The sequence below is a fragment of the Symphodus melops genome (genome assembly GCF_947650265.1).
Source record: "Symphodus melops genome assembly, chromosome: 19".
Classification (NCBI taxonomy): Eukaryota; Metazoa; Chordata; class Actinopteri; order Labriformes; family Labridae; genus Symphodus; species Symphodus melops.
In genome coordinates, this window is record NC_136709.1 from 17,835,861 (window position 1) to 17,854,711 (window position 18,851).

Sequence of the window (18,851 nt, forward strand, 5' to 3'; positions counted from 1 at the left end):
AATATGGATCTCAACTGTTCTGAGGCATTATGTTGCATTACAAATTCTTAAAGTTACCGATCCAGATAACTTTGCGCTCATGATCTGGTGATTCCTTGTTTCTGTTGGGCTTACTTGAGCAGTTCATAGGATGTTGTGAGGAGCTGAGCACGAGTGTCGATGAGCTCCAGCAGATCCGCCCAGCTCTCGTTGATGCCGTCCTTCCACTCGGCCATGGTGGCCGCCTCGGTGTGGCCGGCTTCAATCAGCTCGTCTATCGTCTGGTTCACAAAGTCCACCCGCTCCTGACCCGCCATCCCCGTCTCCCGGGCAAACTCTCTGAACCTATCCCTTAGAAGCTGACACAGAAAGATGGATATATTTGAGGAATGAGTTACAACAACAAACACAATGTCTTTGTTGGTTTTTTTATGGGGCGAGAAATCCACATTCTGAAGCTTTACAGCTAAATATGTAAGAGATGAACTCCTGTGACACCCAAGAAATCCTGCAGTGGTTGCTTATAAATGTTCATTAAAAACGGATGCTCTGTGATCACTTCACACAAAAGAGGAAGCAGAATATAAGAGGTCTGCTTTGTCCATGCGACATACCGTGACGTGGTCAAGGTCCTGGCCCATCTCCTGAGAGGAGGCCACCACATCTTTCTCAGCGATCCAGTGCTCCAGGTCCTCCACCTCTCGGCTCAGCAGGAAGTGGTGGAAGGTGTGGTCCAGCTTCTTCCTGCGGTCCTCAGCCAGCTCCTTCAGCCCTGCGTACTGCTTATCCACTTGGCCCTGCCGCCTGATGATCTCCTCACTGCACACAAAAAGGAAATGAGATGCAAGGAGTCGAGAGAAAATGAGAAAAATGCAAAAAAAAAAAAAGATTGGATTTAGGTTTGCACGAGATGAGACGTGTGATTATGTCACAGAAGTGATCACACATTATGTGCTTGTGTCTCTTATCACGTGAAAACACATGCGGCTGAGACAACAGGAGTGAATTAGCATCCTAACAAGGGGTTCAGACGACATTTTTCTTTGCATTAACATAAAACGTTTTAAACACAAACCCGTCAGGATGGTCCTCAGAGAGGAGTTTTTGGGCACGGTCAGCCAGCTTCTGAATGGAGTCAGCGTAGTCGTCCACAGCCTGCTTCAGGATCGTGTGGCGCTTCAGCATCAGCATGGCACTCTGCTCATCCTGGAGGGAAGTAGGAGGAAGAGGAAGAGAAAAGAGGAAAACAAATTAGACATTTAAAAAAAAAAAAAAAAAAAACGAGACATGAGACATCAAATGAGCTTGCAGTAGAGGGTGCTATTTCTAAACAAGCATTTCAGTTTAATTGGAGGGAACCCTCACTATATATTCATGGTAGTTCATGCATTTCCTGTTGTTATTAGCACAACATGATATGTCTGTTTTTGTTTTGAATACAAAGGTCCCGGCCTCCTCCCTGACCTTGGCCTTTTCATCAGCGATCATGTAGAGCTCCTGCTCCCCGATCCATGCTTCGGCCTCTTCTGCGTCGTTGTAGTACTGCTGGGCTAAGCTAGAGCCGCTCAGCCTCTCCCTGCGCTTAGCCATCTCATCCTGCAGCCGGGCCCAAGCCTCATCCAGATCTTTTGTTTGTTTCACTATTCTCTCGGCCTCTGGTCTGCCTTCCGCCCTGGCGGCTGCAGCCATCCTCTCCCCCCGTGCCAGCACCTCATCGACGCGAGGCTGGTGGCCCTCGATCTCCCTCTGCAGGGTCTGGGGTCAAGAGAGGCAGGCGGTCAGCGTACAACAACACCAAAGAAGACAATATGTTAGTGTCCGAGTGGTTCTAAAGTTACAATTCGTAGAAGAAGTTCACACATTGTTGCACTAAATCTTTTGGAATAAGTGTCTTGTAAGATCTGAAAAATTGTTTGCCCACTGTTCTGTAATTTCAATAATTGTACTTACGATTCAGATATCTTTCTTCTTTTTTTTAAACAAACGTGGCAAAAAAGTCCCTTTTTCTTTATAATATTATTATTAATTGTATTATATTATTATTATAATATTTTCAATAGGGATAATTGAGAAAATAATATCAGATGAATTGAGCTTAAAAAGTTAAAAACTTTTTTTTTTTTTTTTCTTCAAACAGAATCAAAATCCCTTACCTGGTTCTTCTTCTGCAGCATTTGCACGGTCTGAAGATTGTGGCCGTGCTCTTGTGACATTGCCAGAGGCATCCTCTCCTCGATCCAGAGCTGACAGAGAAAAGAAGAGGAAGAGTTATTCTCACATCTTTTGAGAAACAGCTCAACACATTTCAGACATACACAGAGAATAAAAAAAAAAGAAAAAAAAAGATTAGGAGCTTCTTTTTCATTTTGCATTTTTACTCCATTAAAAAAATGTCTCCGGTATCACAAACAGTAAAAATCCCTCTATAAGCTTTCTCCTCCACCTCATGTAAGTGGATTTAGACAGTGGAGCAATAAAGGATTAAAGCTTTTTACACAGATTCACCTGGAGGGTCAGTTTCATATAGAGAGAGTGGGGGGTTTGACTACCCTGCATAACAAGTACACACAGTATAATTGAAAACTTAATATTCAAATAAGAAAGTTGTCAATGGGGATAAAAAAGCCTTCTGAACTTCAGGCCTGAATATATTTTCACTGTAAGTCCTAAAAGATGGTATCACACGCTCATCCTGAATCACCCAACTTTCATTTCATTTTATGCTTGTATGACTTTTGTAGGAGTTGAGTCATTTGAATGTGCAGTGCAGTTGTGTCCATGCTCACGAGCTCGTCAGCCAGGTCTCTGTAGAACTGATGGACAGCCTTGGCGGCCTCCAGCTTGCCCCTGCGCTGGGCCAGAGGTGTGAGGAGCTGCTGGAAGTCTCCCTGCAGGGCCTGCTGCTCGGCCTCCAGCTCTGGCTGGTCCTCCCTGCCTCCGCCGTGCTTGCTGACGGCCTCCTGGAGCTCCTCCAGCTCCCGCGCGCGGTCACGCACCTGGTTCTCTGTCATCTGGCACAGGAGACAATTAGAGAAAAGATTTATCACCTTTCAAAAGCCTAATCAGGATATAGTGCTGGGGAATCTCACAAAAAGTTAGTGTGTACTGCTGTTCACAAAAACTTAGCTTATACAAGTTTTATCAATTCAACAAAGAGAAACAAAACTTTTCTTGCACACATGTTGGTTGATGTGTTCAGATGCCAAAAGCAAACAAACACAAAGGTTCACAGACTTCAAAAATGAAGCACAGAAATGACAGACATGGCAGCGACTCTAAAGATGCGGACCTGATGCTTCTTGAGCAGGATGTTGGCATTAGTCAGATCTTTCACTTCCTCGTCCCCGCTCTGTAGCTGCTGCTGCAGCCCTCCCAGCCACTTCTTCATATCAGCCAGGCTCTGGTCGAAGAGTTCAGAGCGGTTAGCATCGAACAGTAGCCGGGCTTTCTCCTGGGTCGTAGACTCCAGTTTGTCCCAGAGCTCGTGGAGTTTGGCCAGACGCTCCTTTACGATGGGCTCAAACTCAGGTTTGGACTCCATGAGCTCCTGGCCCTCCTGTATCCACAAAGACACAAACCACCACGTTAATTTCTAACAAAAAACGGCTTCACCTCAGGCTGATAGAAGGTGTGAAGAAGAAAAAAGGATAGTTTGTTCAATGTGACAATTTCTAAGGATCGCGCACTAAGACCTGCCTACTTTTGTGTGATCTAATGACGAATGAGTTTCAAACAGTAAAGGCTTCATTATGGAAGCTAAAGATGCTTTAAATGTTTCCTTACAGAGATCTAAAGACCGAAGGAAAGCTTCCTCGTCATGGCTCTAAGTTTGCAAGAAATCAGTTCAGACAACTCACGTTTGGAACGGTCTAAAATGTTAACTGCAGCACAAAACAAAGTTTTTATTGAGAAACTATAAGAAAAATGTTTTAAATCCGGAGTCTGGAGGTGGATCTTAAAGAATGAGTGCAGCGCTGGCGTAAACATGCTGCTTCGATAGGCCGCCAACTCAGAACGATGATGCATTGCAGTGTGAAAGCCTAACATATGGAGCCCTGCTATTGTGCTACAGACAGTCCTCTCTCTGATATTAAACAGCCACACGACATCACAGACCTGGTCCAGTTTGTTGAGCCAGTCCCTGTTGGCAGCCAGCTCCGCCATGAAGGCCTGATGTTTCAGCCATTTGCTGTGCAGGTTCCTGGCCTCGTCGTACGACGTGTCCTGAGCCGTCAGCATCTTCTCGTTGATCCACAGATTGAGCTGAGGCAGGGAGAGGACGACAACATTAGCCATTAAAAAAGATTCAAATGAAAAGAAAAAAAAGGATGATTATATTCTGCTTGGGCAGGACGGCATTTTACATTTTTGGAGAGGTGACTTCATTTGAGCAGGATTTATCTCTTAATCTTTGAACAGATCAATTACTACTTAGCCTAATTGGAGCCCTCTTCTAAATAAGGAAGACATACATTAAGTCCATGAGAGCATCATCAAGTAGATTTGTGTAGTAATGAACACAGTCCAGTGTGTTTATCAAAAGTGACTACAATAATCAAGACAAGGAAAAAAAATGATGTCAGGTCTCGGTTCGGGAATAATTCAACAAATGCTCAACATATTAATTGGTGTTACTTCATGATTACATGAATAGTGAACTGGCGGTGAACTCACATCCTGAGCATTTTGCAGGAAGTGCTGCAGGTCGTAGTTGTCTCTCAGCTTCTCTGACACCTCCTGGGCTCTTCTTTTATTCTTGTTATGCCTGTAGGTCAAAAAAGTAAATAAAAAAAATCCAGGAGTCACACTCGGAGTAAATCTCCCTCCATCTTTTCATTCAACACCTCCACGCGTGACAGAAGAGGATGCATCACTGAACAACCAAGAGGGAGTGAATCAGTCCTCCTCCACGCAGAACAGAAACCTGACACAGTAACCTAAAACAGTCATCTGTTTTCTCTGCTGCACCGTGAAGAATAGCTCTTACTTTAAGATCAATATCCATTATTGCGCCGCCTGTCTAGCAAGCTGAATTGTGGGAGTTAACGGGAAAAGCTCCCCGGCCCTCTCTCTATTGCTTCTTGTTGACATTAAAGATACAGTGATAGGAAAGCTGTTTCAGCGCAGAGGTTGTGCAAACTGAGAGCAGAATGAGAGAATCTATTATCCTGTATCAGAAAGGGGCCCCCTGAAGTGTTTATCAGCTCGAGGTGAAAATATGGGCTCCAAAGAAATAATAGAGAGGTTCTTTAAGGTAGTTTTGAGTCTATATATATATATATGACTGCAGTTCAGAAGCAGAAGTCAGAAACATGAGACATGTTTGGTATAAATGTGCAAAATGTCACTGAACATTTCAATCACTCATTCTTCACTCACTTAAGCCCCTCCCCCTCGACCTCCTCCTCCGTCTCCCTGCTCTAGTGATCAACTGAATCATCCTGCTACAGTCAAATTTGAAAACCTCTCTCATTGCACATTGATCTTTTTCCAAACAAATAAGTGTAAACGCTTACTCAAATCTCTCCTGAATGAAACACATGTTCAGGAGAAAATCACTAAAGAGGTAAGACAAACAAAAACAAAAAAAGTTCCTCACAGGAAGTTTAACTATGAATCAAGTGAATGAATAAAACGTGTGTCAACATTAACGCGATGACGATGCAGACAGCAAGTCGGAAAGTCTGGCACCTAATTCTTTTCCGAGTTGTTGTTTCCGAATTGAGCAGATGTTCGTGTGCATTTTACATCTTGGAAACTCCTTTTTCCGACGTGTCCGACATCGTGAGCGCAGCCTCACAGAGCAGCCGTTAATGTTGTATCTGTAATCTTGTTTTGTTTTATTGTCTGATTGTCCAGTGAGCGCAAAATAAAACTGACAGGGATTTATTTTCCTTTGCAATAACTTTCAAAAGTCTTTATATCGTGCCTTAATTGTCCTTATTTTCTCTGATTCTCTGATTCTTTGTAAACCAGCAGCAGATTGTTTATTATTGATCTTCTGTATCTGTCGGCAACTTTCCTTCTATGAATCCCAATGTGACTGAATGAAATACGTTAGATGTAAAAACAGATGGGAGAACTTTAGAGAAAAACAACATCATTAAAAAAAAAAATCTTTTTTATAAGAACAGAACAGATGTTTGGTCATTTTGTATTCTGATTTAATATTCCAACACGATGATCATTCATTTGATTAATCATGCGTGGGAAGTAATATCAAAGAGAATCTATTGAGTAGAAATCTGCTCTTTAATACCACAAACCATCAATAGCAATTTTGATGATGCTTTATGGATTTTTTTTTTTTTTTATCGTAACGACTGACCTGTCGCTCGTCGAGTCCATTTTCTCTTGAACCTTCCCGGAGTACAGGTTGTTGCTGTCCACCAGTCGTTGTCCGCCCTGCAGAGCGCCGTCAATTTTGTCCTCGTTGGCCTCCATCGTGCTCACAAAGTCCTCATGCTTCTTCAAAGCTTTCTCTGCCCCAGCCAAGGTGTCGGGCTTGTCTACGTGGGCCAGGGTGTACTCCTGCCACGAAGACGGGAGAAGATTAACAAAGACCTGAAGACACACCACCAGCTGACGACACTACAAGACAAACATGCGGTGTGGAAACTGACCGCGCTGCATTCTTCCAAGCACATTCTTTTAAATACCTGCAGCACCTCTAACCCCATCATTTAAAGCTAACCCTAACTCGAAGGAGGGTCGACTTAAAGTCCGTAGTCTAAACACACATTCACAACTGTACCTGATTGTTGAGGATTGCGTTCACGGCCTTGCTGTCCCTCATGAACTGCTGGAAGCCCAGACCCTGGTCCAGGAAGGTTTTTCGGCTGTCCCACATCTTCTGCAGTTCATACCACCCGCGGTCCAACCCCTTCAGCCTCTGCTCCAGCTGCTGGTACTGAGGATCATCCTCCTGACCCCGTGTGACCTGAGCACCAGTGTCCCGTACACGGTGGTAGTCCTCCTCGTGATTGGCAATGTCTTCCCGCACAGCGTCGTGAAGGCTGAGCTGCTCCTCGGCCTCCGGCAGCGTTGCAGGCATTTCCTCTGATGCCACAGCCTTCTGGGTCTTGAAAAGCCAGGACTGGAAGTCATCCATGTCTTGCAGGAAGGTCTGTAACTTGCTCACCTCGCCCAAAGAGTCTTCTCTGTCTTTGAGGGTCTTCCTGAGAGTGTCCCAGGCTGCGTCCAGGGCTTTCCTACGGGCCAAGATGTCGTCTGCGTTCTCTGGATGGTCCTGCGCCAGCTGGTCTGCCTCATTCCTCAGGAAGGTGAGCTTGGTGTCAATGGCTGCCAAATCTCTCTCCATGCCAAACAGTTTTCTCTGGATGGTCATGACGGCTGCCAGGTCATTGCCCAGGTCTTGTGTGGACTCTATCACCCGTGTTTTGTCTCTGATCCAGGCTTCTGTTTCGTCACAGTCCAGCCCGTAGTTGTGCAGACTGACAGCAGAATCCACTTTCCTCTTCTTTTCCTCAACCATGGCCTTGAAGGCCTCCCACCTAAAAGAGGACAATTCATTTAATAGAATCACTTTGATGTTCTCTCAGGATATGTTTTGAAACTTTGGTAACATTTTTATATCCCAAAAATTCCCAATAAATCCAGACGTTTCTCCAGATAACTGTATAATTTCATGCTAATCATACAGTAAGAAACAAATCCCCTGGAAGAACGGCTTCATTTACTGGAGACTCAATTATATCGGGTTAATTTCTAACTCAGTTGTTATTATTATGCATCCCTGTGGACAAATTTCCCATTTCTGCATGTCCAAATGACCTGCCTTGCACTGACTCAAACAGCTTGATTGTAATTAACTGGAAATAATTGGAAGTTCAACCAACTGAACATTTACTCCATTTTCCAAATTTCCATAATTCCAATTATAGACCTGTTAAATACCCAAACTTTTGAAATGCCTGAGTGAAAACGTGGAACAATTGGCTTCTTTTTAACTTTTACTTTAAGGTGCAACTCTGAATTATGTATCAGAAAAGTGGGACAAATAAACATAAGACCTGCACTGAATAAATGAAACACAATGAAAGCACCTTTTATTCAGCCGTGTCTGACATTCTTTGACCTCCTTGGTGCGAGGGTGTCTGCTGTCCTCCAGCTGTTTGACCGCTTTGTTGACGTCATCCACTCTCGACTGAACATTTGCCATATCTTGAGCGAGTATACTCAACCTACAAACAAGAAAAGATGTCTTAGTCTTTATGGAACAATGTCAATGATAAGTAACAAATAGAAAACTATTGTTTGGCTTTTGAACATTGCTTCTGTAGAGATTCTGCTTCCAAGAGTTCAAGATTACGTATTGTATGTTTTATTTCATTTAGCCTTTATTTAACCAGGTTAAGAAAAAGTCACAGTAAAAAAAAAGTCAAAATAGTCAAAATATCTCGCAGCAGCACAAATCGAGGCTAAGTTACAAAGATAATTCTGCATGTTTTGTTCTTTGTACCTATTCTGTACTACTTCCAGGTCCTCCAGCTTCTCAGGCACATCTAAACCCACCAACCACGTCTCCTTCTGGCCCATCCAGAGCTCACAGGCGTCCGTCTCACTGAAAATGGTGTACAGAGCCATGGTGTCCTCCAGCTTCTTCTGTCTCAGGTCAGCCAGAGACATGAGCTCCATGTACAGGTCTTTGATGTCTTTCAGGCGTCTCTGGATGTCAGGGGTGTTCTGCAGCTCTTCTGGCAGAGCGTTGGCCTGTTTGGATAAAGCATCGATCGTGGCTCCGTTCTTGATCGTCTCATTTTTCAGACTGTTGTGCTTCTTCAGTAGCCGCTGGGTGGTGTACTCGTCATTGCCTACGTCGTCGCTGCTCATCTGCCTCTTTGCATCGAGCAGCCAGGCCTTAAGCTCATCAGCATCTCCCTGAAACTGGAAGAACCTCTGCGTGTCCTGGAGGTTCTGTTTCCTAAACGCAGCCAGCTCCTCCAGCTGCTGCCACTGCCTCCTGGTGTCGTTCATGCGCTCTTGAACCTTCGGCGAGCCAAAGTGCTTGGCGCTGATCATCTTCTCTCCTTCAGCTAAGACCTGTTCTAGGTTGGAACGGCGGGCCCCGAGCTCGTCCTCGAAGGCGCTGTGTTTGCTCTGGAGCACCAGCACGCTTGTCAGGTCTTTGCCATAATCCAGAGAGAAGAAAATGTGCTCCTTCTCTCTGATCCAGCTCTCCAGCTCTGCCACCTCCCACAGGAAGTACCAGAAGCGGCGGGACTGCTCCAGTCGAGCTCTTCGCTCGGCTGCCAGGGCACAGAGCTCCTGGTAGCACAAGTCAAGATGCTGGACCCTGTCGCGGATCACCTGAGGGTCACATGGCTTGTAGGCTTTGGGGGAAATGAAGCACAACACATATGTTACCCACGATTAGTCTTTTCACTTTCTGTTTTTGCTTGACAGGGTTGAAGGTTGTTGTTGACTTTTAATTTAAACTGTGTAAAGAAAAAAAATAGAAATGATAGATAACTATGCAATCATGGGGAAGACAAACTTCACACAGATTAAAGAGCTTAAAATATTTCTTTTGCGCTTTACAGAACAGAAAAGTCCTTTATGTACTTCTTCAAAGTTAAAGAAAATCCTAATTTTACCTCTCTTAGTTAAACATTATGAGAGAAGGTGTAAACATCCACGCACAGTATTAATTGTTTTGACAAAGTGTAAATTATTCTATCCAAATTGGGTAATAAATCATATTTATCAGCCTTTTCAGCAATCCACAATCAAATTCACAATCTGTTTTTTGGTTGAGCATTTTCATTCCAGAGTCAATACAACAATCAAACCTTCATATGAGGAAAGGTCCAGCGAAAAGTTTTTGGGATCTTTTCTTCTTGGTTGAAATGATGTGTTCCTAGTATATTTAAACCAAAGCAGGTGAAGCATTTGATGACACCTCTGATTGTTTTTGGAGAGTTATCAACAGCCCGTGGATGCTCAAAATGTGGTTTCATATCTGGCTCTTGTTGAGGTTCGTAGCCTGCATCCATTTACTGTAATCATTGTAAATAATACAAAAGAGCAAGGGGCGTGATAAGCACTTACTATCTCCATTGGCAAACTTGAGAGCAGCTGCACTGGCGTTCTGAACTCTCTCTGCCTGCAGACTGATGTCGTTCTCTAACAGAGCGTGTTTCTGGAGCAAATCTTCCACTTCCAGCAAGTGTTTGCCAAAGTCAGGAGACAAGAGCCGCGCCTGAACAGAGAGATGGCAACATGGGATCAGTTAAGTGTCATATATGTGATTGGTTTATGAATACGGCTTCCTGTGCTGTACCTTCATGTCATCCATCCAGCTGATGATGTACAACATCTCCTGGAAGATCCTCTGCAGGGTCAGGTTCTTATCCAGTCGCCCCCTACGGGCCTTCAGCAGCTCCTGCAAATAATCCCACAGGCGCAGGACGTTGTCTTTCCTCACATCGATACGTTTGGCGTCATGGTATCGCTCAGACTCCAACTCCTTCGAGATGGCCACCAAGGCCCGAACACGTTCCTCGTACGCCGCAATGTCCGTCTCGATGGCGTCGTGCTTCTTCTTTGCTGCTTCCACGGCTGACAGGTCGTAACCAAAGTTATCCTGAGGAAAAAGATAACCACAAGGACAGGCAGGTTTTTTTAAGAGTTTAAGAGTTTTTACCTGGTTTTAAAAAATCTAAAATAAATACTAATGCCTCTGCAGACTAACAGCATAAAGATTGATTATGTAATTCATGTTGGTAAATCCTTCTCGATGTCTGGAACTGCTTCTACTGTCACCGAGGGATAAAACAATTTTAAGTGCACAGATGAGAGCGCCTTTGTTTACATTTTTGGCAGACTGCGAGTAAAATGTTTATCAGTTAAAAAACAGCAAATCAATGTTTGTCTCTGATGTTCTTTGTTTTTATTTTTACCTGAGCCACGAGTCTCTGGTTCTCCAGGAGCCACGTCTCCCTCATGGCGGCCTTCCTGTCGAATCTTCTCGCCATCTGCTCAAGCTTCTCCTGTCTGATCAGCTCGTCCCTCAAGACGCGCTCCCGCTCGTGCTCCGCCCTCTCCAGACGCTCCCAGGCCTGCACAGAGACGAGGAGGTGGATCGTAAAGGGTTTGATGATTGCAGCGTGATACTTGTGATTTAGTTCAAATGAACAAGTTCTCCGCTCGAGGTTGTCGACGCAGAGGATTTTCTGGCACAAGCTTCACCAACGGACAAGGTGCATGAAGCGGGAAAGGCTAAGAAGAGGTCAAAATGCAAATGAAATCACGATGACCCCGATGAAGGCCACGAGCCGAAACGTGTCGGTCTAAATTGTGAATAAAGTTGATCGTCTTACTAAACGTGTCGCTGGAGCCTTTTGACCTCTTCTGCTCTAGGTTGTCGACATAGAAAATTGAGGTGAAGCTCAACTACAGAACCATCGCTGAAGATTTAAGCGCAAAGTCAAAAAACACTGTAGGGAACGTGTTTTTGTTATACATCACATAATACAGATAGAGCTGCTTATGACTTGAATGGTTACAGGATTATCAACTTTGTTGCACACTCAAATTTGATCAATGTCCCAATTAAAAAAATCAATACTTTGTATCAGTTACATAGAGGGACATGTGACAGAAAACCACTGTTGTGGTTGTACTGTTATATTGTTTCTTCTGAGACACAGATTTATTCTTTGAAGCGCTGGCACAGCTTTATGTCCCTCAAGACAAGGCTTTTATTGTACAGCTTACTGAATGTAACTACGGCATTACCAGTATAATTCAATTCATTTTCACTTTGATTGTGTCCTCACGACTGTGCTCGGCTACATGAATGGATTTTGTAAATCTAATTGAGCTGAAAGCTGGAGCTTCAGACCAGATGTTTGCATGCTGGTCAAAAAGTCCTGCTTTTTGAGAAGAAAAAAAAATCAAAGAAAAGACAAACATTTCCTTATAAAAACACAGCTGCATTGATCAACAATCAGTTCCTTTCTTAATTAACATTTTAAAGAAAAAATGTTCAACTTTCTCTTGTTCTAGCTTCTCAGTTGTGAGGAGGGTTTGCTTTTCTGCGTCGTTATCTGATAATAAAATATCTTCTTTCATTTCTTTCTCTAATTTGTACTTTATCGCTTTAATATGCCTCCAAGATCTGCCAGCAGAATCGCTTTTATTCCATTCAGTTGCATCTTTTCTCATTGACCTGATGGATTTGTTCCTGGCTTTCTGTGAATGTTGTCGACTCTTCTCTGTTTGGCCCGACAATTAAATGTTTACTCGTTTTTTGTTTTTTTTCTGGGTTCTGCCACTGCTTTGTCTCATACAGCACTTTGTAAACAAGTTGAGTACACGTTGAGTTATCATCACAATCATCATCTTTTAGTTTGGACTGTAGGTCAAATTAAAAATAGTTATCTGGCGGCCTTATCTTAAAAATGTTATCATTTTCATTTGGCTTTTTGGTTTTATTTCCAGTATTTAACCAACAAAGATATTTGCCAATTTATCGAGTATTTGGTCTAAAAATGAAGAAAATAATGAAAATACACCGTTTTTGTTCTTACCCTGTTGATATCTGCGACCAAGGCTCCCTCTTTGGGCGTGTAGACCCTCTGGTTGTTTGCCCTCATTCGACTCTGGATGGTGAACAGCAGCACCTCGAGGTTTCCCTTCTCCTGGAACCTGAAAGAAGACGAATGTAAGTCACAGAAAATAGTGCAGGCAAGCTGTCCTGCAGTAAAGACCACCCAGTGCATACATTTAAACACACCTTTACAGGATTAAAAAAATCCTCAAATGTCCAATAATAGTTCTTCTTGTACAGCTGTTTGTTACACCCTCACTAAAGTTTACACCACATCAACCTCCAGGTACACATACCAAAAGTTCCTTTTTCCCACACAAAACATTTATGCAATGTGTTTCCAATCCCATTAAAGCAATCTTCCTTTGTATGACTTCTAAATCTAAAAATCACTATGGTCAAAAATCAATATAAATGCCTTGGAGTAAGAGGTTCTTTTTAAAAAGTCAAATTTCTCCAAAGGTGCTATGAAAATTCATCATGTATTACATTTTTTCCACTTTTCGGTTTGTTGCAACCTTGATATTTCATGAAGGTTTCTAAACATAAATCATTTTAAGTTTGAGTTCAAGTGGAATGTAAAAAGAGGGCGGCTTTGCTTTCACTCACTTGGGCGGCTTCTCTACAGTGCGGTACGTGTTGAAGGCCTGAAGCTGCTGCTGAACTCCGCTCAGAGAGTTTGCCAGTTTCCGATTGTTCAGCACGATGATTGTCTGCTCGATCCACGTCAGCAGATCTGACGCCAGCGTCTCATACTTATCGATCATCTTCTCGGTCTCAATGGCCTGATCCAGAACCTGAAGTGGAAGGGCAAAGACAATTAGGGAAGAAGGTTGAATAAACTAAACACACGTTTACTTGCAAATGAGTTTCCATCCTACTTTTCCAACTCTTTTGCCCTCCACAGCGAGCTGCTTCATCTTTGAGAAGTAGTGGTAAAATGCAACGACATATGTGATGATTGACTTCTCATCTGGGTTCTCTGTGAACACATCTGTAAAAAAGCAGCCGGTCAGTTAGTCACTGTCACACAAAATACTTTATAATACAGTTTTTTGTTTTGTTTTTTGTTTTTCAACCAGACTAAAAGACATTTAGATTTCAAAAAACAGCCTCTCTCAGTCACTTACCTTCGGGGTCTAACAGTTTGGTCACACCAAGCTTCTGCTCTGCTACGTTAAAGGCGTTCTGGAGGTTGTGTGTTGGGTTGGACTTCCTCAGAGTGCTGTAGTCCACCAAGTCTGGCCTGAAAGAGAAAGATGGAGAGATGAGACCATGAGATAAATGGAGGAGACTGAAGCTGGAGAGTGTGGAGTTAAGTGTGTATCTCTACTTACCTGTGCTTGTGTATGAGAGCATTGAAGGCCATGCCATCTTTCCAGCTGGTGGTGAAGTTTCTGATGTTCACATTGGGATACCTGCAAAACATCAACCAAAAGACGTCATGTATCGAATACAAGGGACATCAGTCAGAGGCGCCTTTTTTAAACCAGTCAAAGATCTGTTCAGCTCATGTAGTTATTCTGTTGGTCCAGATCTGAGCAGATGAAATTGATAACACTTGGTGATTGGTTCAAAACTTCATCGTATGTGAGGCACCAAGCCACCTCCATATATAGAGGCTAGTCCTCGTTGCAACGAACCCAACTAATCTGTCCAACACAGGAGAGCTAGCAACCAGTTAGCTAAAGTAGCAAAGAGCAACACAGAAAGCAGCAGACCTAAAATACTTTTATACTTGGTTTATTTAAAAAAATAAATTGAACAAAAAAGAGCTGCTTCTATATGGATTATGTTAGATTTAGATTAGCTGAGTCCCTTTAGAGTAGACTAAAGCTAAATGAACACTATATCATCTTAGCTAGGCACAGCAAGCCTTGCTATTACTAGCTTAGAAGACATTCTAAGAGTTTTCAAATTTTTCAGTCATACAGATCTTTAGACTACATATAGAACCTTAACTGTGGTTTTCATATTCTGCAAACATTGCTGTACAATACTTCATGATGAAAATTGAAACAAACAGGGTTCTACTATCCATACACATTGTGGCACTTTTCTGTTCTTTTCATTGGGGCGGCTCAGTTGGTAAAGTACTCGTTTCTCAACCCGAAGCTTGCAACATGTCCGATGTGTCCTTAACCTCGACACCTCGAATTGCTCCCGCTGCCTCGATGGCAGCGTTTGATTGGGATTAGTTATTTTACACTGTGACAAGCACTACATAAACTCAAGTCCATTTACCAACTACCATTATATTACATTGTAAAAATTAAAACAATTGTTGTCACTGTTTTGGAAGCCTGTTTTAACCATAAAAACGTGAATTACAAAAACAGTAATTCCTATATATATTCATAACAGTCAGTCATATTCATAGAGCAGAAAACTTAAAGATATGATTTTTAAAAACTCATAAAAGCAATAAGTATACCAGGTCAATTTAAATATTCAAAGTAATTATTAAAATAAGAATTCTTACAGACAATCAAAAAAATATACACTTTTTTATCACTATAGATTTAAAGCAGCACAAAGGACGACATATTGAAACTAATTCCCGAGCATATTAACAACAGACTGGTGAGGATAAGGGTCACACATCCCACTTACCCCGCAGTTTTCATCTGACACCACAGAAGTAGAGCGTCCTTGGCTGAGCGTGTCTCCTTCTGGTCTGCCTGGCCCGTTTCCACAATAATGTCCTGGATCTGATGCAGAACAACAAGCACAGCTGGATTATAAATAATGAAACTTAACTAATTACTGCCTGGTTTGCAATCAAAGAAGAATCATTTACAACAGAGAGGAAAGAACATGGTAGTAACATGTAGCTAATTGGGAACATTTTGACAAAGTGGCACAAATAACCCTTTACAATACATCACTTATTACAGCACACTGAAATACCAGGAGTTTCTTTTTGTTGCAAAACAAAAATAATCTCAAGTGGTTTATCATCAATATTATTAGCCGTCTAGATTCTCTTAACCAAGGGAGGAATTGATAGGAGCAGAGGGGTAATTATTGAGGTTCTTATTTTCTCACACTGTGGGCCAGTAATTAGAGCAAGGATGTGATCTGAGAGACAGGTCCTGAGAGACAGCTAAATTTAGCCAGCTTTGGTTCTCATTGGTTCATGCAGACTGAAAAGATACAGACAGGACCAAGTTCACTCCAATCTGTTCACTTTCTTCTTCTTCTCTTAGAAAAAAAAAATACAAAGCTGAATAATGCAGGAAGTCATATTGTTTGAACTTCTGTTTCTAAAAATAACAGTGTTGCTGTCAAATTAAAAATAAATATATGCCCCCTCCAAGAAGATAAAAGAGTCAAACAGACATGTTCTGATGTTTTTGGATGTGCTTCTAACAGCAGATAACAACGGCTGGAACCTGAAGGCATGATGTTTGAGGAAAAAGGAACCAGGAAAAACACATCTCGAGGCTGGGAGCTGAAATTGTATTGTACAGCTACATGCATATACACCCAATTCAGACTCTTTCCTTTACAATCACACACTCTCTAGCAAACACGCTAGGCTGTGTTTTTTGTACTGTATGTTAACCGGAGTTATAATATGTTCTGGCTCCAAACATCAAAGTCATTTTAACACAACTTCTTGCTTTGAAAATGTCTCCACAAAAATCCACCTGTCAAGGTAAAAAATAATTTCAGTGTAGAAAAGTTTACCTGGAAGCGAAGGATGATGGTCCAGATGAGGCCGAGAATGAGGCGATGGTTGCCATCGACGATATCGTGGGAGCCCATGTTCTCCAGGTGGACTCTCTGCTCTTTGAGGAACTGCAGTGCCTTGTCCACATTCTCCAAACAGTGGATACGCATTCGACCCTTGGTGGGTTTAGGCTGAAGGCAGAAATGAAACGGAACATAGAGAGGGAGAATTATAAATGCCAGACTACAAAGAGAAGAAAAATAGAGTAAAAAAGGAAGTGATGACGAGGTAGCTTCTCACCAGCCGTTCACCAGAGAGCACCTCCAGCAGTTTGATGAGCATGCGTCCGTCTCGCAGGTCCAGGTAGAGGTCGGAGATGCGGCAGCCGACCCGGGACAGGATCGAGTTGACCCATTTAGTGAAGGTCTTCTTCTGAACCGCCTCACGCTCATCTGATGGAGCCACAAATTAAAAACAGAACATGAGCTCCTTGAGTGATTAATTAACCTCACAGCTACAGAATAGCACTGCTGAAGCCTCTTTATGACCTACAAAAGCAAGAAAGAGAATCAAAACGATGACTGACTGATGTCATAACAGACATTTAACATCTACTACTGCTGCCACCAGGTTAGTGTCACATGAAGTTGAAAAGCTTTTGGAGCCTTTGTTTACATTTTCAGTAGAATAATAATATTCAAGCTGGGAGAAATGTTTGACATTTAAAAAAGGCCGAAGGACTTTGTTTGTCAGAAAATCCCACTTGAGCATAAACAGAACAGGATCAGCAAAGAGATTGATTTTGGGTGTTCGCAAAAATCAACACAAAAAGAATCATCACAGTAGCTTCAATCCTCAGTGCAATTTATCTGCGCAATTGACCACAACAAACACACAATCCAAAAGGTTTCTTTGGCTCCACTGATTTAAAAACAGTTGTGTGATGGGCGGCTCTCTCACTCCTGTCTGAAGCTTCATGCAGCAGCAGATCCCCTCTAAGAGTCCTTCATGTTATAACACCACAAAACACTGACAGAGAAACTTCTCATCAGAACCCCTTCAAGGAAACGCCAGATCAAAGTTGTATCTTTCTAAAAAAGAAATATTGTGTTGTTTGGATTAAAATATATATTTTTTTGATTACCACCTTTTTTTTGAAAAAGTGTGACCTGTGTGACCTGACAGACATCATGCTCTCAAACAAGATAGCGTAAGAAAGTGTTATCCTTCACAACGTTCTGTTGTATCATGCATTGTTTCTGCTGTCGAAAAACGCTGAATAAAAATAAGCATTGTACATTTATTAACAGTTTGAACATTGTTCAAAAACCTAAAGTCATAACAGAAATGTTTTTACACATTCAAATGTCTTCATCGTTTTAACTTTATTTTACATTAATGTTTCCCTTGATAAGCTACTGAGAGTAGAAAGACGTGTTCGCGTTGGGCTGATATTGAAAAACAATTGGGGACCGTCCTACTTTTTACAGAGCTATGTGGGATTCTAATAAAATAAACTCTAACTTCAAAAAGGAACTCTGGCCAAGGGCATCCATGTCCATAACTAAAACTTCATTAAGTCAAAGACATGGTCGACCTCGTGTGTGCTGCCCTGCCGGCAAAGGACGGCCTCGCTCTGACACTTTGTCAGAGTGGTGTCAAATGGGGTTACATTCAAATGAAGCAGAGTTTAAAAGATCTGCACCAATCAAATGACGACATATTAACCTTCGCCCAGGCGGTCGTGTCTTTGTTGGTCTGTTTGTCAGCAAGTTGAAGGGGGAAAAAAAACTGGCCTACATTAAGTGTTTCATGGACGCAGGAAGAACTCATTTCATTTGAGAATGGATCAGAGTCTTAAACACTTTAAACAGACGGTTGTAACGCTGTCTTATAGTGAATTAAATTCAAATAAAAGCTATTTATACATAGGGCTTGGATGATGAAACTTCAGCTGTGATTAGATATTTGACATATTTTCTTCTTTAAGTTTCAAGAGTTAGGTCAAATATATCCAGACATGCATTAGGCTGCACTTGGAGATTTGCATTTCATATTTGTTTCAGCTCATTAGCAGAGGGCAGAGCTGTGAATACATGTTCAGCTGCTTACATTGTAAAAAAAAAACTGCTCTAGATGTAACAATGCTGATATCTTTTAACTTAACAGATTTTTCTTACAGTCAATAAAGCAGACGTCATTATTAGTCCTTTCTTAAAAACAAAAACAAAACAGGTTTCACATGATTACGAATATTTCTCACGACTTTTCATTAAAAAAAAGCCTGCTGCAAACGCCTTCACAAAACTGAGCTCCACAGACAGAGCGTAACTCTAAGCTTCCATGCCTCCTCATCCTCCTCCCAGCAGAGCAGTCAGAGAGTTGGTGCTGCACATTACCATCACATTAGGCAAAAGAAGTAAACACAGGCAAGGTCTCTGCATGTTGAAGTGGAGGCATACAGTATTTATGCTCAAAATTCCCAGGCTGAAATTTTGCCGGAAAACTCAGGAATTACTGTCTGAGAAATGCAGAGAGTCAGACTTGGAGAGGGTTTTTTTTTTTTTTGGAAGAGAGCGCTCTGCCCACATGGTGACACAGCTTGCTGGGCTCACACTCTCA

General features: G+C 42.2%; 1 protein-coding gene across 3 annotated transcripts in view; it reads right to left on the reverse strand.

The window, feature by feature from the left end:
- sptb (spectrin, beta, erythrocytic) overlaps window positions 1-18,851 on the reverse strand; it is a 42,079-nt gene that overhangs the window by 9,616 nt on the left and 13,612 nt on the right. For 2 of the 3 annotated variants that reach the window (XM_079370043.1, XM_079370042.1), the window contains 24 exons: window positions 16,530-16,681; window positions 16,247-16,420; window positions 15,167-15,264; window positions 13,891-13,971; window positions 13,684-13,799; window positions 13,435-13,547; window positions 13,163-13,350; window positions 12,534-12,651; window positions 10,902-11,060; window positions 10,283-10,585; window positions 10,051-10,201; window positions 8,462-9,332; window positions 8,046-8,183; window positions 6,734-7,493; window positions 6,308-6,510; window positions 4,654-4,744; window positions 4,096-4,242; window positions 3,269-3,535; window positions 2,766-2,990; window positions 2,133-2,222; window positions 1,444-1,734; window positions 1,055-1,185; window positions 594-798; window positions 115-338 (listed from right to left, as the gene is read on the reverse strand). In XM_079370043.1, the coding sequence (XP_079226169.1) occupies window positions 115-338; window positions 594-798; window positions 1,055-1,185; window positions 1,444-1,734; window positions 2,133-2,222; window positions 2,766-2,990; window positions 3,269-3,535; window positions 4,096-4,242; window positions 4,654-4,744; window positions 6,308-6,510; window positions 6,734-7,493; window positions 8,046-8,183; window positions 8,462-9,332; window positions 10,051-10,201; window positions 10,283-10,585; window positions 10,902-11,060; window positions 12,534-12,651; window positions 13,163-13,350; window positions 13,435-13,547; window positions 13,684-13,799; window positions 13,891-13,971; window positions 15,167-15,264; window positions 16,247-16,420; window positions 16,530-16,681 (5,296 nt within the window). Of the gene's footprint in view, window positions 1-114; window positions 339-593; window positions 799-1,054; window positions 1,186-1,443; window positions 1,735-2,132; window positions 2,223-2,765; window positions 2,991-3,268; window positions 3,536-4,095; window positions 4,243-4,653; window positions 4,745-6,307; window positions 6,511-6,733; window positions 7,494-8,045; window positions 8,184-8,461; window positions 9,333-10,050; window positions 10,202-10,282; window positions 10,586-10,901; window positions 11,061-12,533; window positions 12,652-13,162; window positions 13,351-13,434; window positions 13,548-13,683; window positions 13,800-13,890; window positions 13,972-14,596; window positions 14,662-15,166; window positions 15,265-16,246; window positions 16,421-16,529; window positions 16,682-18,851 lie in introns of those variants that run through there. The other variant, XM_079370044.1, reaches the window with a different exon arrangement.